Raw genomic sequence first — 23,850 nt, 5'->3', positions numbered from 1 at the left:
CACCCATCAGCAGTCAAGTGGATTAAAGTTTTACCGAGCTCTGCCCACCAGAGCAACAGTCAGCTCTACCCATCACCAGTCCCTCCCATCAGGAAACTTGCACAAGCCTCTTAGATGGCCTCATCCACCAGAGGGCAGACAGCAGAAGCAAGAAGAACTACAATCCTGCAGCCTTTGGAACAAAAACCACATTCACAGAAAGATAGACAAGATGAAAAGACAGAGGGCTATGTACCAGGTGAAGGAACAAGATAAAACCCCAGAAAAACAACTCAATGAAGTGGAGATAGGCAACCTTCCAGAAAAAAAATTCAGAATAATGATAGTGAAGATGATCCAGGACCTTGGAAAAAGAATGGAGGCAAAGATCGAGAAGATGCAAGAAATGTTTAACAAAGACCTAGCAGAATTAAAGAACAAACAAACAGAGATGAACAATACAATAACTGAAATGAAAACTACACTAGAAGGAATCTATAGCAGAATAACTGAGGCAACATTAAACGCAACAACATTCACATTATAGGGGTCCCAGAAGGAGAAGAGAGAGAGAAAGGACCCGAGAAAATATTTGAAGAGATTATAGTCGAAAACTTCCCTAACATGGGAAGGGAAATAGCCACCCAAGTCCAGGAAGCGCAGCGAGTCCCATACAGGATAAACCCAAGGAGAAACACACCAAGACACATAGTAATCAAATTGGCAAAAATTAAAGACAAAGAAAAAGTATTGAAAGCAGCAAGGGAAAAATGACAAATAACATACAAGGGAACTCCCATAAGGTTAACAGCTGATTTCTCAGCAGAAACTCTACAAGCCAGAAGGGAGTGGCATGATATACTTAAAGTGATGAAAGGAAAGAACCTACAACCAAGATTACTCTACCTGGCAAGGATCTCATTCAGATTCAATGGAGAATTCAAAAGCTTTACAGACAAGCAAAAGCTGAGTGAATTCAGCACCACCAAACCAGCTCTACAACAAATGCTAAAGGAACTTCTCTAACTGGGAAACACAAGAGAAGAAAAGGACCTACAAAAACAAACCCAAAACAATTAAGAAAATGGTCATAGGAACATACATATTGATAATTACCTTAAACGTGAATGGATTAAATGCTCCAACCAAAAGACACAGGCTCGCTGAATGGTTACAAAAACAAGACCCATATATATGCTGTCTAGAAGAGACCCACTTCAGACCTAGGGACACATACAGACTGAAAGTGAGGGGATGGAAAAAGATATTCCATGCAAATGGAAATCAGAAGAAAGCTGGGGGCTTCCCTGGTGGCGCAGTGGTTGAGAGTCTGCCTGCCAATGCAGGGCACACGGGTTCGAGCCCTGGTCTGGGAGGATCCCACATGCCGCGGAGCAACTAGGCCCGTGAGCCACAATAACTGAGCCTGCGCGTCTGGAGCTTGTGCTCCGCAACAAGAGAGGCCGCGATAGTGAGCGGCCTGCGCACCGTGATGAAGAGTGGCCCCCACTTGCTGCAACTAGAGAAAGCCCTCGCACAGAAACGAAGACCCAACACAGCCATAAATAAATAAATAAATAAATTTAAAAAAAAGAAAGAAAGAAAATGTCCCATTGAGAGCACCTTCGTTAGTGAAAGAATCTTGAAAACTTTAAAAAAAAAAAAAAGAAAAAGAAAGCTGGAGTAGCAATACTCATATCTGATAAAATAGACTTTAAAATAAAGAATGTTACAAGAGACAAGGAAGGACACTACATAATGATCAAGGGATCAATCCAAGAAGAAGATATAACAATTATCAATATATATTCACCCAACATAGGAGCACCTCAATACATAAGGCAACTGCTAACAGCTCTAAAAGAGGAAATCAACAGTAACACAGTAATAGTGGGGGACTTTAACACCTCACTTAAACCAATGGACAGATCATCCAAAAGGAAAATAAATGAGGAAACAGAAGATGTAAATGACACAATAGACGAGATAGATTTAATTGATATTTCTGGACATTCCATCCAAAAACAGCAGACTACACTTTCTTCTCAAGTGCGCACAGAACATTCTCCAGGATAGATCACATCTTGGGTCACAAATCAAGCCTCAGTAAATTTAAGAAAATTGAAATCATATCAAGCATCTTTCCTGACCACAAAGCTATGAGATTAGAAATGAATTACAGGGAGAAAAACGTAAAAAACACAAACACATGGAGGCTAAACAATACGTTACTAAATAACCAAGAGATCACTGGAGAAATCAAAGAGGAAATCAAAAAATACCTAGAGACAAATGACAATGAAAACACGACGATCCAAAACCTATGGGATGCAGCAAAAGCAGTTCTAAGAGGGAAGTTTATAGCTATACAAGCCTACCTCAAGAAACAAGAAAAATCTCAAATAAACAATCTAACCTTACACCTAAAGGAACTAGAGAAAGAAGAACAAACAAAACCCAAAGTTAGCAGAAGGAAAGAAATCAAGATCAGATCAGAAATAAATGAAATAGAAACAAAGAAAACAGTAGCAAAGATCAATAAAACTAAAAGCTGGTTCTTTGAGAAGATAAACAAAATTGATAAGCCATTAGCCAGACTCATCAAGAAAAAGAGGGAGAGGACTGAAATCAATAAAATTAGAAATGAAAAAGAAGTTACAACAGACACTGCAGAAATACAAAGCATCCTAAGAGACTACTACAAGCAACTCTATGCCAATAAAATGGACAAGCTGGAAGAAATGGACAAATTCTTAGAAAGGTATAACCTTCCAAGACTGAACCAGGAAGAAATAGAAAATATAAACAGACCAATCACAAGTAATGGAATTGAAACTATGATTAAAAATCTTCCAACAAACAGAAGTCCAGGACCAGATGGCTTCACAGGTGAATTCCATCAAACATTTAGAGAAGAGCTAACACCCATCCCTCTCAAACTCTTAAAAACAATTGCAGAGGAAGGAACACTCCCAAACTCATTCTATGAGGCCACCATCACCCTGATACCAAAACCAGACAAAGATACTACAAAAAAGGAAAATTACAGACCAATATCACTGATGAATATAGATGCAAAAATCCTCAACAAAATACTAGCAAACAGAATCCAACAACACATTAAAAGGATCATACACCATGATCAAGTGGGATTCATCCCAGGGATGCAAGGATTCTTCAATATATGCAAATCAATCAATGTGATACACCATATTAACAAATTGAATAAGAAAAACCATATGATCATCTCAATAGATGCAGAAAAAGCTTTTGACAAAATTCAACACCCGTTTATGATAAAAACTCTCCAGAAAGTGGGCATAGAGGGACCCTACCTCAACATAATAAAGGCCATATATGACAAACCCACAGCAAACATCATTCTCAATGGTGAAAAACTGAAAGCATTTCCTCTAAGATCAGGAACAAGACAAGGATGTCCACTCTCACCACTATTATTCAACATAGTTTTGGAAGTCCTAGCCACGGCAATCAGAGAAGAAAATGAAGTAAAAGGAATACATATTGGAAAAGAAGAAGTAAATCTGTCACTGTTTGCAGATGACATGATACTATACATAGAGAATCCTAAAGATGCCACCAGAAAACTACTAGAGCTAATCAATGAATTTGGTAAAGTTGCAGGATACAAAATTAATGCACAGAAATCTCTTGCATTCCTATACGCTAATGATGAAAAATCTGAAAGAGAAATTAAGGAAACACTCCCATTTACCATTGCAACAAAAAGAATAAAATACCTAGGAATAAACCTACCTAGGGAGACAAAAGACCTGTATGCAGAAAACTATAAGACACTGATGAAAGAAATTAAAGATGATACCAACAGATGGAGAGATATACCATGTTCTTGGATTGGAAGAATCAATTTTGTGAAAATGACTGTATTACCCAAAGCAATCTACAGATTCAATGCAATCCCTATCAAATTACCAATGGCATTTTTTACGGAGCTAGAACCAAAAAAATCTTAAAATTTGTATGGAGACACAAAAGACCCGGAATAGCCAAAGCAGTCTTGAGGGAAAACAACGGAGCTGGAGGAATCAGACTCCCTGACTTCAGACTATACTACAAAGCTACAGTAATCAAGACAATATGGTACTGGCACAAAAACAGAAACATAGATCAATGGAACAAGATAGAAAGCCCAGAGATAAACCCACACACCTATGGTCAACTAATCTATGACAAAGGAGGCAAGGATATACAATGGAGAAAAGACAGTCTCTTCAATAAGTGGTGCTGGGAAAACTGGACAGCTACATGTAAAAGAATGAAATTAGAACATTCCCGAACACCATACAGAAAAATAAACTCAAAATGGATTAGAGACCTAAATGTGTAAGACCGGACACTATAAAACTCTTAGAGGAAAACATAGGAAGAATACTCTTTGACATAAATCACAGCAAGATCTTTTTTGATCCACCTCCTAGAGAAATGGAAATAAAAACAAAAATAAACAAATGAGACCTAATGAAACTTGAAAGCTTTTGCACAGCAAAGGAGACAATAAACAAGATGAAAAGACAACCTTCAGAATGGGAGAAAATATTTGCAAACGAATCAGCGGACAAAGGATTAATATCCAAAATATATAAACAGCTCATGCAGCTCAATATTAAAAAAACAAACAACCCAATCCAAAAATGGGCAGAAGACCTAAGTAGACAGTTCTCCAAAGAAGACATACAGATGGCCAGGAAGCACATGAAAAGCTGCTCAACATCACTAATCATTAGAGAAATGCAAATCAAAACTACAGTGAGGTATCACCTCACACCAGTTAGAATGGGCATCATCAGAAAATCTACAAACAACAAATGCTGGAGAGGGTGTGGAGAAAAGGGAACCCTCTTGCACTGTTGGTGGGAATGTAAATTGATACAGCCACTATGGAGAACAGTATGGAGGTTCTTTAAAAAACTAAAAATAGAAGTGTCATATGACGCAGCAGTCCCACTACTGGGCATACACCCAGAGAAAACCATAATTCAAAAAGACACATGCACCCCAATGTTCATTGCAGCACTATTTACAATAGCCAGGTCATGGAATCAACCTAAATGCCCATCGACAGATGAATGGATAAAGAAGATGTGGTACATATATACAGTGGAATATTAGCCATAAAAAGGAACGAAATTGGGTCATTTGTTGAGACGTGGATGGATCTAGAGACTGTCATACAAAGTGAAGTAAGTCAGAAAGAGAAAAACAAATATCGTATATTAACGCATATATGTGGAACCTAGAAAAATGGTACAGATGAACCGGTTTGCAGGGCAGAAGTTGAGACACAGATGTAGAGAACAAACGTATGGTCACCAAGGGGGGAAAGCCGCGGGTGGGGGGGGTGTGTGTGTGTGATGAATTGGGCGATTGGAATTGACATGTATACACTGATGTGTATAAAATTGATGACTAATAAGAATCTGCTGTATAAAAAAATCAATAATATTCAAAAATTAAAAAAAAAAATTTATTTGAACCCTTGCCTGAAGTGTCACAGCCTTACAACAATGAAAAGCTGGAGACAGGGAGACTGTCTTAAATCCTTTCTTTTCTTAATCTTGTGTTTGGTGGCGGTACCCAAGCATTTTGAATAACCAACCAGCATATATTTGAGAATTTACTATGTACCATTAACAGGAGCTTTCTAGAGGACCCAGAAAACCTATACAATACTTTCCATATTTCAGTAACCTTAGTTTTACTTGGTAAACAAACACTATCCCTGTGTTCTAATTTATAAAATAGTGCTGAATTGACATAGGTGTTCAGAAAGGAAGTAATCATCAAGGCTTCAAGTAATCAAGGAAGATTTCTTAGAAAAGGTGAGACTTGCACTGGATCTCATAATCCAGAAAGGCAGAACGAAGGGCTTCTCTGAAAGAAGCAACATGTACAATGAACATGGACTTTGGTCTGAGTAGAGTAGAGTCTTTACTGGGGTATCCTAGAAAACAGGTTAGGACTCGTTAGTTTTGATCAAATTATAAACATGATTCAAAGGTTTAACATTGTCTTAACAGTCTTAAAATTATTCTTCCTATATAATTTTTCAAAGTTTTAAAAATGGAACCTTTGAATCTTCAAATCAGGTTTTTGGTTAAATGTGTAATTCAATTAGGGCATTCTATCATAATCATTTACTAAAATTAGAAAAGAAATGTAATTAATTACTTTGACTATCTTTGCTTACTTATTCTGTTGTCTTTATATTCCGGGAACAAGTTTGGTAGAACTCATTCATCCAAAAGTATTTAATGTGCATCTTCAACGTGGCAGGCAGTGAACATCAGGCAAGAGTCCCAGCCCCCAGGGACCTTACAGAGACCCCTAGTTGTGAGGAGAGTGGCAGGGAGTGGAGGATGGACAGGAAGACAGTCGTTCAGGGAAAGGATGGGTATGTTAGAATTTTCAGTAAGGTGGTCAGAGAACGGCAACTAAGAAGATGGTATTTCTTAGAATCAGTGAGCGAGAATTAATAATGAATAGTCTGTGGTATTTTTCAAAAAGCTTTGACAGTTGATTTTTCTCATAATTTATTCGCTAGGGTGTAAAAGGGAACAAAAATAGCTGCTCGATCTCATGTGCCCACCCAATGATTTTTCAGATGAATGCACTGGACACCCTTGGTCAGACTGCTTTGCATAGAGCTGCCCTTGCCGGTCACCTGCAGACCTGCCGCCTGCTACTGAGTTACGGCTCTGATCCCTCCATCATCTCTTTACAAGGCTTTACAGCAGCACAGATGGGGAACGAAGCAGTGCAGCAGATTCTGAGTGGTAAGTTCAAATAGATAGACATTGCATTCTGTTCTTCCTCTTCCATGTCTTTCCACTGATAAACTCTTTTCACAGACAAACTTTGTGCCCCTTGTTTTAAGTGGCTCTTTGGAATATTTTCTTTGCCTGAATATTTTTCCTGCCTTTCCTTGCTTGCAGTTTAGCCTGTGGCTCTGCCCGTCAGCCTATTTTGGTGGGGTTGAGGTAGGTGTCATGAAAAGAGACAACCATTTTCTTTAATTTTTTTAGTGTTAAGTTGGAAACCTGACTTATGGGTGTTATGATCAAAGGTTTCTTAAAACTCCTATAAACAGTGTGGAATTATGGTTGCTCCGAAATCTATCAAATAGGGAAAATTACAAATCGTTCATACAGTAATGATCTTTTAATTAATTGTTCTTACATGTGTTATATTCTGCTTTCTGTAATTCTTATCTTCATTGTACTATTATGATATTATCTTGTCTTTCCTGGTTTAAATATAATTATAAAATCTTACTGAGTGTTACAGTGCCTACCTAGCACAGTGTTATATACTTTAAGTATCTAGTTATTGAGGGCGATCAAACATAAAACTGTTACAAAAATAGATACTAGTTTCCAAAGCCCCCAAATTAGAGGAAATAACACAGTCTGCCTACTGAAAAATGAATAAGAAGTTACAAAAGAAATTTAATATAATTGACTCTTCTTTCTTGTTCTTTTAATTTTTTCCATGGATTATGTCTGCTGTAGAATGACCTCACAAACTGAAAGAGTAAAATTGAGTAGGCTACAGGCAAGGAATCAGAAGTCTTTGCTACTTTCCCTACGTGTAATGCAGTAGTTCTTTTCTTCATCAGACAAAGCATACCCTCTTTATTATGAATATTTTATAGCATCCACTTACTATCCAGAAATGAAATTCATAGATATTATGACCTAACTATATAGAGACCTTTCCAAAAATCTTTATTAAATGCCCTATCTATAATAGAAAGGGAAAATGAAAGTAAATTACAGTAAAATAATTTATAATTGTTACAATAGTAATAGCTAGGGCATGACTCCACTAGAAGACAAAAATTAACCCCACAGATTTCTGAAGGGCCCCCCAAAAGTACAGCCCAGTTAAGAATCACTACTATACATGGAAATAGGGGACCTTTCCAGACTTACGGAGCATGGTACGTGTTGTTAGAGCTGAATCAGAGCTAACCAGCCTCATAAGAGTAACTGTGCCACATTGTCAAAGCTGTTGATTTGGTTTTTTTCCCTTGTGTTAGTTCATTCTTAGATAGTGGCATTCTACTTCAGTCTTAGGTGATGGTCTCTAGACAGTTAAATTTAGACCTATCTAGGCCATCTTCACTATCAATACCAATAAGATCTATCTAAAGGAATAAAATTTGCTATCATAGGATTTATAGCTTCAACTATGAAAAACATGCCTTCATTTAACTTCCTGTTTCTACAGAGCAATAGAACATTTGCTTAAAGAAGATAAGCACTCTTTGACTAGGAAATACTTCTGCCTTCTCAGTAAATTCTAATAATTTCTAAAAGGTGTGATTTTTGTTTCAAAATTTTTTCTCTTATACTTTTGTAAGAACCATTTAGTAGTGGATTTTAGGTTAGTTTCTATAAGTTGTAACCATAAATCGGCAAACATTTATAGCTATTACATCAGATTTTCTAATAATACTATACATAGTTTTTAGAGGTAATTGACAAAATGGTGAGGAAAAGATTGAATAAATTAAGCAGATTAGCTCCAGTAATGCTTTTAAAACGTCTTCTAAATGAATAGTTAGAATATATGACTGCTGGTAAAAGATAAATAGTGAATCACAAATGAAAATTTTTTCAATTATTTTGATAATTCTTAAAAATTGATTAGTAAGATAAAGCATTTTATAGGTCATTGAATGCCTAATTTAATATGTGCCAGAACTTTTTAGTTTAGTTCTTCATATTTTTTATTGATCTGGAAAGATAATACAAATAATGGAAATTAACGGTAAAGTCTTGCCCTTAGATTTTTTTTTTAATGGGAATTATTTTTTATTTGGAAGAGGATATAATTTTTTAAACTAATATTTCTCCAAGAAACTTGTGTGTCTGTAGTCTGTAGACCATGTACTGGCTGAACTTTTCAACTGTACCTATATTTACTAATCCAATTCCAGGTTATATCTATAATGACTCCTGAAAGAATACATCAGTCATATAGAATGTATAGTAAGTTATTGGGGTTCTGTTCTGGGTAATATTTTAAAGATTCATTTAAAAACACCTGTTAATACCAGATTTGAGATCCACTTTTAGAAACCTGCACTTTCAGCTCCCAAGTCTATAGTTGCCAACAGTTTACATTAGTAAAGTTTTCTGCAGACTAACAAACGCAATAAACTCCCTTTTAAAGAAAAATAATTGTTGATATTTCAAAAATGTATTTCATTATATGAAATACTCTCATCTTTCCTCCCTTTAATCTTAGCATTTTATCTGGTAAGTATTATTATTATGACTAAATAAATATAGTTTATCTTCCATTGAAGACTTCCCATAACTTACTCTGTAAAACTCACTTCCCTGAATAAAGTACTTTAGAAAGAGCTGAAGTATTTCTTCTGAAATCTGAAACCTTATTATAGCATCACTTGATCTTCCCATTTGGACACCGGACTCAAGGAAGGTGTCTCTGGCCACAAGATATTGAAATCTTAAGCCTGGAAGAGAATTTATGGGAAACCAACCAACACTCACTTTATAGGTGCGAAAACTAAGCTATCAAATGATTTGTCCATCATCACAATAGAGCCCAGTCTAAATCCAGGTTTTCTGGACTTAAGTTCTTTTGTGTTACATGAGTGTGTGTACACATGTGCATTATAAAAGCCACACTTAATGTCCATGAACATACTTTGAGTGATAAGCATTGTTTCCTTTAAAAATCTTTTTATTTGGGCCAATGTATAATGAATTTTTGGTTTGTTTATAGTATTGGATTAATCAGAATAACTCATTTGTTAGCCTCATAACTTCTAGACTTAACAGCCTGACTTAATTATATTTAACATTTGTATCACACCTCTTAAGACATTTTAAATTGCATTTCCCTGAAGCCATAATAAATGCGAATTAAACAAATTTCTGTATTTAGTAGGCCTTTTTTGTACACTGATTATATTTTCTAAGGTCACTGATTTCAGGAGTATTACTTCTGTTTCATATTGTAGAAACTGAGACCAAAAAGAAAGGCTAAACATTAAGTACTGAAAGTTGAGTGGCTTCCCTCGGTTTACATAACAGAATCTATTGCAAAGCTTCGCTCCAACACTTTGAAAGACCAATGTATCATAAAGATGTCCTTGATCTCATGGTCCTATGTTTCTCCATTCCCCTTTGCCAAGTTTTGACCATAAAATTTGAAAGACAGAGTAATTGGGATGGAGAAGGATTTGTGTGTCCTAAAATTTGTTTGAATTTGGCTTATGATAAGGTAGATATAGATTGAAGTAAGACACCACAAAACCTTAAATTAGATCTTAGAAATTTCTGACACCTTAACCTCTCTCTTTCCATTCACCAAATAATTTTCCCTCCTTAGCTACTCCGTGATTCCTTAAAAACCAACAGTACACTTTCCTTTCTTTCACGTAGAAAGTACACCTATACGCACTTCTGATGTTGACTATCGGCTCTTAGAAGCATCTAAAGCCGGAGACTTGGAAACTGTGAAGGTAAGGCAGCGCTTTAATGTCTTGGGTAGCTCTGTGGAACCTTTGCTTACCAATTCATTTTAAGCTTGTAAGTGAAACTACTCAAATCCAAACAATAAAAGGGATGAGCAGAGTAGATCCATAAACAGGAGAGATCTTTAACTGTGAAGGTTTTCCAGTATGTGCCTTATTACATTAAACCACCTTCTAGTCACTTTACTTCTGGTTATATGAACGCTCTTTTTATTTCCACTTTTATTAATTAAAATGTTATTTTGGCCACTTTCATAAATTTCCAAGCTAGTTCAAGCCCAGGTAATAGTACAGTAAAGTTTGAAACAATGTTCTTGACCTTTTCCAAGAGATTCTCACATTTGCTCTAGGAAAGCATCCTTACGATCCTGCAACCATTTGGAATTAATTATATGCAGAAGATGGATCTTCTTTCCTATGTCATTGCTTGCCAAGGAAATTTTATCAACCTTTACTTGTGGTGTAGAAACAATGATTATAGATTGAATTTTTTCAAATATAAAATTATATTCTAATATTGAATATGCCTTTTTAAAGCACATACACTTCACATCTATAATCATTCATGTGTGGATGAAGATAGCAGAAAGGGATATGAGTTTTGTTTTTGTTTGGGGATTGGTCTTGTAGTTTTATTTTTTTTTCCTTTTTTTAAAGAAAGGCTAATTGCAAATTTAGTATTGATATTCTTACCAGCTTATTTTTTACAAACTAATCTTGCCCATTTCTTATTGTCATTTTTTATTAAGCAAACTTGGTTTTTGTGATTTTTAGCAGGCAAATTTTAGTACTCTCGATGATGTATACTGGTTGAAAACAACAGTAAATGCTTTCTAAACTCTGTTGCCTAGAAATTTTATTTTTGTTGCATTATATGGCTACTTCCAACCTCTCTTCCATCTTACATTAACATCTAAGTTATTTAAAGGAAAATAGTAAATTTCAGTCATAATAGCCACTAGAGAGAAATTTTAAATTTCCCTTAGATCTGAAATTATATATATTTTTTCTTAAAAATACTTTTATCATTTGAAATGTATCCTAATAAAATCTTAAAATATAAAAGTGATTAGGACTCCTTTTCTGTATCACAGCATGATAACCCCAGTGCTAGAATTGCTATATGTGCCCATTATAATTAAATTAATAGTTTATTATTTTTTTAGTGTGTAGGTTTTAATTCCGATATCTTGTATGTGTTAGAAACCATGCCACAGCTTCCAGGTTTCTTAAACAATCCATTCACAATAAAGGCCAAATATATTTTTATGAATAGAGTAGAAATGGCAGAAGAAAACAAAGCACAAATTAAGTGAGAATTAAGCATGGTAAACTTCCTTCCTTAGAGGCTTTAGAAAGCATTAGAGATTAGTTATTAGAAAAAAAGGCTGTTTGCTGAGTAAAGTATTTGAGAAGCAGGTAGGAAGGATGTAAAAATTGCCTTGACATTCAAAAAGAAATTAAAATAGAATAGAGGATAAAGAACTTCCAAATAGTAAAAAGCAAATATTTAATAAGCAGAATTGGCTTTCTTTTTGTTAATAAAAAAATAAAATAAGGTAAAATAAATTGGGTTTCATTCCCTACCTCATCCCCATTTTGCCACTGTTCTCTGCAAAAGAAAAAAAAAGCTAACTTAGAGTATAAAGAACTAGAATAAAAGCAGCAGCAGCAGGAAGCAGCTTCAATCATGTAAGACACCATAGAAGGTGTTTATTGTCAATTTTTGTAGCCTTTCTTTCTAGTTTATGTATTTATTTATTTCTATTTAATTTTGTTTTTTGATTCTGTAATTTATATATTAATAAAATATATAAAATTTGCCACAGACTCAGTTGTCATGAAAAGATATAACCTGGCCAGATGACAATGGCTCTTCAGATTTTAGTCTCTCCCTTATGCCCAGACTTCCTTCTGTCATATAAAAATTGTACCACCTGATAAGCCCTGTTTTTACCCTACCAGCCCCTCCTCAGTATCTCCATAGATATCTTCCAGGTTCAGAGTTTTTGTATTATAATGGCTCATTACAGTGAGCTATATATGAAAGCCCTTGCCATCATACCTGTAGCCTAGAAAATGTCACCGTTTTTCTCTGCTTTTTTAACTTAAGAATTCTTCTTTTCATTACCTCTCTTCTCATCACTTCCCTGAATTTGGGTAATTAAGTAGGTAAGCAATGATGTAGCAAGAAGATCAAAAGATTAAGAATCAGGAAAGTGGGGTTTGAGTTTTTATTCTACCCCTTACCAACTGTATGAAAAAGGATGTCACTTAACTTCTCTGAGCCTTGGTTTATTTATCTGTAAAATGGAGATGATGGTTGTTTTCACACGTAGATAATAATCCTCTCACTGAAAAAATATGAGATTCTTTAAAAATTGTTACTCAAATATTTTTACTGGAGTCCATCTGTCACCATCAGCGATGCAACTGCTCTGGCCTAACTTTGCTTCTACTGCTTTGTAAGCAAACAGTTGAGCTTGTGCTGAAATGATAATATTGAAAAGGAGAATAGGTGAAAGAGAAGAGATTTGGAGGATACAGCTGAAGGAGATAGAAGGCCAAAAACTAGAATATGATCAGAATCAATCTGACTTGTAGACTTAGACAAATATCCCCTCAAAGATCAAGTAAAACATTGTTGACTGCGTGGCTTTGCTGAGATGGATCGAAGGGCCAAGTGGATGGCCCAGACAGAATTAATGTAATTTTCCCAGAGCCTTCTTGCTTGCCACATCAAAGGAGGCAAGAATTCTGGGTAATTCTGCAGTCAACCAGGGTTGGTCTTATTTGAGCAAAGAGTGGCTAAGAGCGTGCTGGTACAAGCATACAGGCTGTTACAGGCAGTCTCGGGGAGGAAAGCCTTATAACTGTGAAGGAAGAAGGCACCATTTGCCTTGGAAGTGCTTGCCTTATTATGGGTTTTTCTTTTGGATTAAGATTTTGGCGAGGAAATGTTGAAAAAGATTAAATAGCTTTGCAAACGGAACATTTGTAGACACTGTAAAGCCAAACATCGTGCTGATTTTAAAACATCACTTGTATTATCTAATCTTTGGAAAGAAATATTCATTAGAAAAATACAGTTTATCCAAGATGTCTGCAGTATTTTGGAGTGAGTTCTACGAATAACTACTAACGTGCTCTTTGTGTTTGTCTGTGTGTGTGCACCATAAAAGCAACTTTGCAGCCCTCAGAACGTGAATTGCAGAGACTTAGAGGGCCGGCATTCTACGCCCCTGCACTTTGCGGCAGGCTATAACCGTGTGTCTGTCGTGGAGTACCTCCTACACCACGGTGCCGACGTCCATGCCAAAGACAAAGGGTATGCGTTAGAATTGCACTGTTCGGGATGCATTTTCTTGACACTTAAAATTTCTTTTCTTTATATTTTTGAAGTTTTAGATTTTTTTTCCCTATTAAAAAAGTAATGCATGTTTTTTTTTTAAGTTTAAAGCATAAATTAAAACATTATGGAAACGTGTAGTATAGAAAGTGAAAAGTCCCTTTCACTCCACCTCCTAGAGATTACAGCATCAAAATTTTGTTGTAACTGTCTGGAGTTTTGAAGGACCTGTCGCAGTGTGTGTGCTGTTGTGGTGGAGCTTGTTTTTAACGTAAATGATGATGTCACTCCACACGGTCTGCTTAGCAATTTGCCTTTTTCACCCAGTAGTATATCTTGAATGTCTTTCCGTGTCAGTACTTAATAGTTCATTTCATCCTTTTAATGCCTATATATAGTATTTTATTGCATTATGTACATGTGTTTATATAGTTTGTAATTTATTGTTCATCCCTTTTTTTGCTATTAAAAATGTATAATCTCCTCCTAAAAGAAGCCACCCATCCCAAAGTCATATTAATAGAAACATAATTTTATTTTTACTCATTCAGATATTCTCTATTTTTATATTAGTTTACTGAACTGTTTTAATTTATCTAGACAGAGTTTAAAGCAGCCATGGAAGCTATTTAGAAAAGCAAGAAGGAAGTTTTAACTGAAATGAGCTTCCATATCCTGAGTTAATTTCATATCATCTCAAAATATAAATAAGCACCTTTCTGTGTAATTACGTACCAGACTGCTGTAGAATTAAACCACACAACTTAGACCTCAGTTAACCATTTTGGGTTTATTTATCTTTTAAAAGGGACACAGCAGACATGAATATTTAATAATATTATCACTAGCTCTTTCAAAGTATTATGGTGCGTTAGAGAGGAGCCAACATTTGTTTCTATTGCCATCAGCCCCCCGCGCCCACGTTTATTTTTGGCCGCTCCACGCGGGATCTTAGTTCCCCGACCAGGGATTGACTGCACCCCCTGCGTTGGAAGCGCAGAGTCTCAATCACTGGACCGCCAGGGAAGTCCCTCTATTGCCCCATTTTAGCAGTCAGTATTTTTGGTCTCAAAACATTAAAAACAAAAACAGAAAAACCTGATCTCTCTAAGTAAAAAGGTACTAACTTGATACCTTGTGTTTGCTGTATAGTAAGTGCAACTTAAACTTATCCTTTTGATGCACCCTTTTTTATGGGGACATCTTTGTCCTTTTAGAATGCCAGCTGCCTTCCAATCAGAACTTAGAGTCATCACAGGATAGTTTGCTCATCTGAGTAGTGTTTATGGTTGATTTCATTATTTTCTTTACTGAATACTGAAGTTTCTCTATCACTTGGATTTTGAGTTTCCGTTGCTTGGCACCTAAATATTTAAATCTATGCACAGAAACCACTACTGAATTTTTAAGAATACCAAAAAAAAAAAGCCAAAAACAGAAGGTTGAGCTTGCCTAAGTAGATAAGTTAAATTGCATTGTGTATTTTATAAGTAAGCAAGCATACAATTTTCACTAGGAAGACCCAAATGGAAGAAAATCTGAGAGATGATAAAACCAGATTATTAATTAGTTATTCCTGAAATCACTTTGTAGTGTTGCTCTTTATATTGCCAGGATGAAACCTGAGTTAAAAGTATTATAGGGGCTTCCCTGGTGGCGCAGTGGTTGAGAATCTGCCTGCCAATGCAGAGGACACGGGTTCGTGCCCTGGTCTGGGAAGATCCCACATGCCGAGGAGCAACTGGGCCCCTGAGCCACAATTACTGAGCCTGCGCGTCTGGAGCCTGTGCTCCGCAACAAGAGAGGCTGCGATAATGAGAGGCCTGCGCACCGTGATGAAGAGTGGCCCCCGCTTGTCACAACTAGAGAAAGCCCTCGCACAGAAACGAAGACCCAACACAGCTATAAATAAATAAATAAACAAATACTTTAAAACAAATTAAAAAAAAAAAGTACTATAATAAAACCTTTTTTATGGGTATATCTATATGTATTTTAAGAATAAAGATTGCTGTGAAATTTATATCCATCACCAAGAAACTAAGCAAGGTCCTTATATTGAAAGGGACATTTTTGAAATTGTTAATCCTTATTTGGAAATGGATGATGCTATCTTCAAGATCAGAGGAGAATTTTTTTTAAAGTGAATGTTCAGTATAGTCAATGCCATAGAGAATTATTTTTATTATACATATCATTTTAATGCAAAGATTTGTTGTATGTCTTTAAAATAATTTTCTTTTCTTCAGTGGCCTGGTGCCTCTTCATAATGCTTGTTCGTATGGGCACTATGAAGTAGCTGAGCTCTTGGTAAGGCATGGGGCTTCTGTCAATGTGGCAGACTTATGGAAATTTACCCCTCTACATGAAGCAGCAGCTAAAGGAAAATATGAAATCTGCAAGCTCCTTTTAAAAGTATGTAATTTTAAAAATTATAAAATATAAAGTAATTATATTTATTATTTGGTTAGGACATATAATTACATCAGAGTAAATTATTCTATAATACAGTACAGTAAGTGCTGTAGAGACTGCTTCCATTTTCTATTTTAGGGGGATGTGTTAAGTGTGATATCATGATACTCACGTAGCTTTGAGTAATGTCTGAAGTGCCTTTCTGAACTGACTTGATTATGTTGAGTTCATCACAATTCAACAAGGTAGGTTTTGGAAAGAGTTGAATTAGTTTGCATAGCTTATCTGATACTTACAGTATTAATATCAGAAAACATTCGTACGAGAAGAACCAAGTTTTTCCATCAAGTTTGATTTTTTCTTCTTACTAGCTATTTTATTATTGTTAACAAGCTCATTTCTAATTATTAAGCATTATTTAAACATTAAAGGATATGAAGTTAAATTAAAAGATGTGAAATTAATTAAAAGATGTGAAAAATGACTGGACATGTATTTATGTCATTTCCTCTTTTTTTTTTTTTTTTTTTTTAAACTAGAGGAAAACTTGTCCTGGTTAAATATAAAATTCTTCTCCTGCCACTTTCATGGGATCAAGTATGTTCTTATGAGTTTTGAGAATAACACTGTATTTGATACTCATTTTTATTATCACTGGTTATAAGAAATAACTTCTAGGACAATGTGAATTCATTGTCTAGGTTGATTATTCCAAATTTCTCCATTGGGCCTATAGCAGTCTGTGTCAGGCCTGTAATAAAGATTCTTGACTTTTATTGACTTTATTTCATAGGTATAGATGATTAAACTTTTAAAATCAAATTAACTGTTAATACATTTCTACCTGATTTCATGATAGGTTCTAAGACTTACAATGGAAATATTTTGAAATTACCAAACTTTCTTTTTATTGATTCCATTTGGAATTAAGTACTTTTTCCACCTGTGTGTCTTCCTCTTCTCACTTCATCAACACTGAATATCTCTATATAATTGAAATCTGGTCAACATTAATATCCAGGCCATGATTAAAAGGAAAAGTGGTTTCTGAAGACAGCTTGGAGTCTGAGAAAGTATATGATACGAAAAGTAAAAGACACTCGACACCTTTCCCACTCACCATCACTGTTGATCCTGAGGCTTGGGGCTTTGGTTGGGAAGTATTGATAGTTAGAAAGCTGATCCAGTATATTGCTAAGTAGGAATTTTGCAAGAAAGACCGAATATTGCCTCTGTTTTTCACAATGCGTATAGAATAGATAATCTTTCTTTGGATGAGTGAAGGTGAAGTTAAAAATAAAGAAACAAAACTTAACAAAGATACTACAGAAAACACAAACCCTATTTGGTCATTTTGTAGCATGGAGCAGATCCGACTAAAAAGAACAGAGATGGAAATACACCTTTAGATTTGGTAAAAGAAGGAGACACGGATATTCAGGACTTACTGAGAGGAGATGCTGCTTTGTTGGATGCTGCCAAGAAGGGCTGCCTGGCAAGAGTGCAGAAGCTCTGTACCCCAGAGAATATCAACTGCCGAGACACCCAAGGCAGAAACTCAACCCCTCTGCACTTGGCAGGTAAGCATCACCAGCGCTTCCAAGGCTCATGACCTTTCTTAGATACCTAATACAGCTCACCAGAAGATGAAAGAAATGCTGAGCATGAAGAGTACTACTCAGAAAATGCTTGATTGATGTTATTTTATATAATTTCTTATTATAAATTATAAAAATTTCTTATTGTAAATGTCTTATTCTTAATCATGTGATAGTGTTAGCTTTTAAAGCAAAAAGTATTAATGTTTTCTAGTCCTTATCATTTATATACATATTTTCCTTTTTCTTTTAAGCTGACGTTTGCCTTTTTTCATTCTAACAGCAGGCTACAATAACCTGGAAGTAGCTGAATATCTTCTAGAGCACGGAGCAGATGTTAATGCCCAAGACAAAGGTGGTTTAATTCCTCTTCACAATGCAGCATCCTATGGGGTGAGCATGCTAAAGTTAAAGTCTAGAAAACGTCACTGATATTTACTACTTTGTTAAATGCATACCATGCATGCAATAAGTAGATATCTAACCAACAGCGTAATTTAGCACAATTTTAATCTTACTATTCAGAGTGTTTCTAGCCTTCTCAGTTAGGCATAGGCCAAGGACCATACTTTTTATAGCTTTTTGGTCTCTTCACATTATCTAGCACAATAATTGGTATGTAATGGCTGCTCAGTTAATATTTATTGATGTAGATAATAAATCTTAACTCTACCTTAAGTAGATTCTAGAAACTATGAAAGCCAGGAGGTTCCTCTATCGGCATGGAAATTATGCTTGCTTATGTTTTTCATCAGCGTCTTAGAAAGATTCAAGTAAATGGTTGAGCTATTGGTATATATGGTTTCATAGAGTTCAGATGACTAGCTGAAACCCCACAGTGAAAGTCGCAGTTGATTCTTGCAAAGCCCTGTAACTGTAATCTGTAATCATCAGCTGAAAGAGGAAGAGGGTTGTATTCCAGTGCCTTGACATTTGTTGGACTGACTGCCTGGAAGTCACCAAGGCCCACTTTAGGTCTGATGAATCACACAGGAAGAAGATGAATGCTTTTGTGCTTGTCAGAATCCCTATTTGACTGTAAAGATGCACACGTGCCAGAATGTACATACTAGGGGCTCTCATAGATGGAATCATTATTGGTGAGGACAGTTTCTAGATTTGCAAAAGCCTGACAGTCTATAAGTAAATACTAATCACCATGATTTCCGTATTCTCTTACTCTCTTCTCCCTTGCCCTTCATAATGAGAATATCTGCATCTTCTCATGCCCCCTCTCAAAGGCCAGTATTTCAGGGAGGTGACATGTCTGAGTGGGAATAATCAAGGAAAGCAAATAATCTAGTTTCAAGTTGGACAGAAAGGAAAGAAAATTTTACTTCCAAGTGTGATATATGCTAATTGAAAGTTATCAGATTTAATAAATATATTATGAGTACTGAAATCCTCTTGAAACTTCTGTATTTAAAGTTATCTTTCCAAAGGTAATTAATCTTTTATTAAAATCATTAGAATTTTCTTTTAGCCTTCTTTCATATAAAATTCTCAATTTCACTGTACAACATGTATTTCTACTGAAGACCAGGCATGCTAAATATTTACTGCTAATATACTACATATACATGTATGTATAATCCTTTTACCTTTGAGTTATAAGTATAGATATGTATCATTTGGAGAATAATGTCCAGCACTTCTTAGCATGATCCTTCTCTCCGTATTGTATTCCATGAAGCTAAGCCTCAGTTAAAAGTTTATCAGTTAAGATTTTATAAAGCTGATGGGATCAGTGTCTTTTAACTTCTGTATAAATCTACTAATGAGTGAGGATAGGTGTAGGCAGTAGAATTATACTTCTTGACTTGATCTAATAAAACATAAACTGTCAACTGTGTAGACTATGTGGATCTATGTACTGTGTTTTCAGTATATCCCATACTTTGTGGATGTGGAAAAGTTCAGTCCCGTCAGTCTTTTCCTTTCATAGCTTTCATAGTTGTCACTGAGGATGAAAAAAGTAAAACTAAATTTTTAAGGTTTAAGTATTTTACCTTTTAATTCCCATTCTTCTGATGGGAAAGGTGTTGAGATTCTACTTATTACACATATGTGTCAATTTGTGACCAGTGTGAAAGAAAGAAAATTTATAGTGGTTCTCTTTTGTGGCTAAATATAATAAGGTAGAGTGCAGGACGGCCTGGTCTTTGTTCGTATTCCCTTGCAGCTATCTTGCCATTAGCTGAGGGAGTGTAATGCAGTCCGCCTCCTGACCAGAGGCCCGCTGTTCTGTTTTCATAAACTTATTTCACCATTATCCACAACTCCTGCTCTCCTCTTCTAACTCCAAGTGAGAAAGATCATGAGCATTTTTAGTTTCATTCTCTATTTTTATGTTATCCTGCTTTTTTATCACATCCCTACTGCTGAGCTCTTTGTAAATGAATGTAGCTTATGGAGGTAAAAATGAAGAGAAAGTTCTCCAGGCTGTGTAGAGGGCATTTGGTAGAGGTTTCAATCAACCTGGTTCATCCCATCCTTCTACTAAAGAATGCTAATGAGCTAGACAGTATGTTTGTAGCAAGTACTTTTGCCTCAGTGTGGGGGTGGATTTTTTGACTCACTCTACAAATCCTTCTTGTATTAAACTTGGAAACTTAAAAATCGAATATCTGTGAGCTAATGACTATGTACTCTTATTCACTAAAACCTTTACTTTGGTGGTTTCTTGACTTGTTTTGGTTACCATGTTTTTACCAGGTGCAACATATACCCACCCTCCCACCCCCAGTAACATCTCATAGTGATTTTCAGTTGGCAGTAGGTAAGGTCATTCCCTCCATTGAGAATCTCTGCTCTATGAAATAATTTTATCTAATGCAATTTGTATATCATATAACCTGTTGTCAGTAACCACATCAAATCTGTATTTATCTCAATCTCAATTAGTAGATTTAAAATAAGGACCAAGGTTAACCATGATATAAAAAATGTTTAAGCTACTTTATCTTACTTTAGCTAAGGGGTAGATATAATTATATTTTCATTGTCTCTAGACATATAAATCCATATGTCTTTCCAAAGCCCCTTTTTATTCATATAGCACATAAGCCTTGGCTGGATATTTTAATGAAATTATAGGTCTCTGTTAGGGTGGCAGAACACTGGTTATATGGTATTAATATCAGTGATGCTTGGACTGGCCTGGCTGCATGGTGTATATGATGTACTGCCCTGAAACGATAGTTTTGTGAAGGAGATTTTGGTGGCACTTTGTATGGAATAGAGGCTTCTATATTTAAAATAAGGCTATTGGTAGAGTAGTTTTAGGTATAGGGTTACCCAATAATGATCTGTACTTAAATAGCTTTTCCCTGATATCATACTCTCTGCCATTTTCAACTTGTCAGGAAATGACGCTTGTGTTTTAGTCTAGCGAGACCATGCAGGCAGATGTGGCGAAATGGAGACCTGAACTTGCAGTCTGAACACCTGGGATCTAGCCTTTAACCTTTTCCTCCATAACCCACAGGTCTTCAGCAAGTGCCTTCATCTTTCTAATCTTCACTGTCCTCACTAGTAAAACTTAGATGCTGAGACCGTCTTTCCAGGGTTATTGTGATAATTAGGTAAGACCATGCGTGTGGAAAGTGCATTCTATCCAAATCCAAGGGAATACAGTTATTATGAGATAACTCGATCCACACAGCCCTCATATTGGGCCGGTCAGAATAAGGTCTGTGTGTCACTTTTACATCTCACAGCCTTAGGAATTAGCTGTATGTTTGACCAGCTCAATATCAGTATTAAATAGACAGATTAATTGACTTCAGCAGTGGGTAATGGCTGATAGCCTGCAGATAAAATAATTGTGTGCGATATCTGAAATTGCATCAAGTTACTTAAGCTGTCATTTATTGGTCATCATTCTTTGATACATATTTTACCTTTTTTCCTCTGGAGAGCTCTGTCAGCTCTCTGTGTGTCTTTGGGCCTTTTTATATAGAAAGAACTTACCACTTCAGTTTTTCCAAAAGGAGAAACAAAGACATAGTTTAAGAAGTTTAAATAAAAGTTACAGATTTCATGAGAGTATATATTAATGGTAAGGTGCATTATCCTGTTTAATGTTTTTGTATTATAATGCCTTATATTATTTTTTTAATATACATTTATAGAAGACAACTAATTTTTTTGCTCTTCAGTAGATATAAGGCATTGATATTTATTTACCACACAGCATGTAGTTTTCTATTATCTCATAAGAGTAAATCAATTTGCTGAGTTTTCTCTCTCAAATTTTTCATTTTTTAATGCTTTCTCTAAAATGTATAATGTTAGGGGAATTTCATGACATTGTCGTACAATTAAATTGCTCTAACTGGAACCCAAACACGTTTCTCTTCTCCCTACTTCCCAACTTTCTAAAATTAAATTAGGGCCCTTGCAGTGTTTTTATGTTGCATTTGTCATTTAAAGCATTTTGTGTTGCAGCTGAATTTTGAAACCATATTAAATTGACTCCTGCAAACATTCCAGCAGCAATTCCTTTTCTAGACCTTCTAGTTCAATACTTTGCTTTTATGTATTGTATAGGACTGAGCTGTAGCTTATTTATTGCATTTGTCAGCCTTAAATTTCAGTTACTTTTTTTGCCCCAGTGGTGTGGCTATTTAAAAGATTTAAGAATTGTGTTTTTAGTCTACTTGGGTAGCAGTATATTTCCTGTTTATTGCTGTTTCAGATGTTTGTCAGCAAATTTAATAAGCATGTAACTGGTTTCTCTAAGCATAAACTATAAATTTAATATAAAGAAAGTTTAATAATACATACCATATATATGATTCATTTTATACACACACACACATAATTTTCCTTGGACTATCTAATTTTGGAAGCCTATACAAATTAGTCTACCAAATTATATTATACTGCCAACCCAAATGGGAGTAGAATAAAACTAATCATCAGGAACCTAGTTTAAACACCCCATATCCTTACTGGGGAGAAGCTTGAAATTACTCCGTGCTTGAACAAAAATAACTATTCTTTTCAACATATATCATTTGAATAAGGGAGATAAATCACTGAGGTCTGTTTTGTTTTAAGTGATTTTGATAGTACTACAAATGTTACCTATTTTTATCTTTTGTGTTAGAATCAATTTTATAATCATGATGTATCTCATTCATAATCCCCAAAAGATCACAAAACATGGCCTGTTCTCAGAAGCCCTAGTCTGATTACGCTCTTTTTTATTGTTGTTGTTGTCTTTATATTGTCAGAGCAAATATGGAAGCTTTCTTAGAAGTTGTCTGATTTGTATTTTCCTAGTAAATTTTCTTCTGTTTTCTGAAATCACTTTTCCTAAAATTAACAAATATTTGAATTACATTAAAAAAAAAAGACTTTAATACTACCTCAGAAGAAGTACGTATTCTTTTTGAAGTGAGTGTCTTCAAGAGAGCAAAGAAAATATTAAGGAATTTTAAAGGAAAATTTGAAGAAACATGCCCTATATTCTATCCTGGGATACTTCTGTCCTTACTTTCCCCATCTCTTCCCATTCTCATGAAATTCAGCTTCAGATAGGTGTTCAGCAAATGGTTGGTTGGTGGGTGAGTCGGTAAGAGAGAGTAAGTGAATAAGTAAATGACCCTCTTATCTGTGCTCTGACCTTTTGTGTGAAACCATTTACAGAACATCATTACTTAGATATTTTACCTCAGAAACCACATACCCCAAGTGAACCCTCCTTATAGTTTCATTCCTAATTAAACTTCTGCTACTCAATTTCTGTTAATGCTTCCATCTACCTTTTTTTTTTTCTTAATCTTCTAGACCAAATTAAAAAAGAAAAAAGGCAGTCACCTTTGACTTTTTTTTTCATCTTTCTTTCTCTGTGGTTAATTTGTCTTTCTAAAACCTGATTTTTTTTTGCCTTCAAAATTTCTCAAATTTAGCTCTTCTTTTCTGTTCTTCTCTAACCATCACAGTTGAGG

The 23,850-nt window shown here is 35.3% G+C and overlaps 1 protein-coding gene across 1 annotated transcript in view; it reads left to right on the top strand.

Moving 5' to 3' along the window:
* TNKS (tankyrase) overlaps positions 1-23,850 on the top strand; it is a 182,858-nt gene that overhangs the window by 127,504 nt on the left and 31,504 nt on the right. Inside the window, exons 12-17 of the mRNA XM_007174051.2 lie at positions 6,623-6,794; positions 10,440-10,519; positions 13,714-13,859; positions 16,130-16,295; positions 17,656-17,875; positions 18,177-18,286. Of these exons, the coding sequence (XP_007174113.2) occupies positions 6,623-6,794; positions 10,440-10,519; positions 13,714-13,859; positions 16,130-16,295; positions 17,656-17,875; positions 18,177-18,286 (894 nt within the window). The remainder of the gene's footprint in view (positions 1-6,622; positions 6,795-10,439; positions 10,520-13,713; positions 13,860-16,129; positions 16,296-17,655; positions 17,876-18,176; positions 18,287-23,850) is intronic.

This window comes from Balaenoptera acutorostrata, chromosome 21 (assembly GCF_949987535.1).
Source record: "Balaenoptera acutorostrata chromosome 21, mBalAcu1.1, whole genome shotgun sequence".
In the NCBI taxonomy this organism is placed as follows: Eukaryota; Metazoa; Chordata; class Mammalia; order Artiodactyla; family Balaenopteridae; genus Balaenoptera; species Balaenoptera acutorostrata.
Note: the sequence above shows the minus strand (reverse complement) of the source record. Positions and strands in the feature narration are given on the sequence as shown.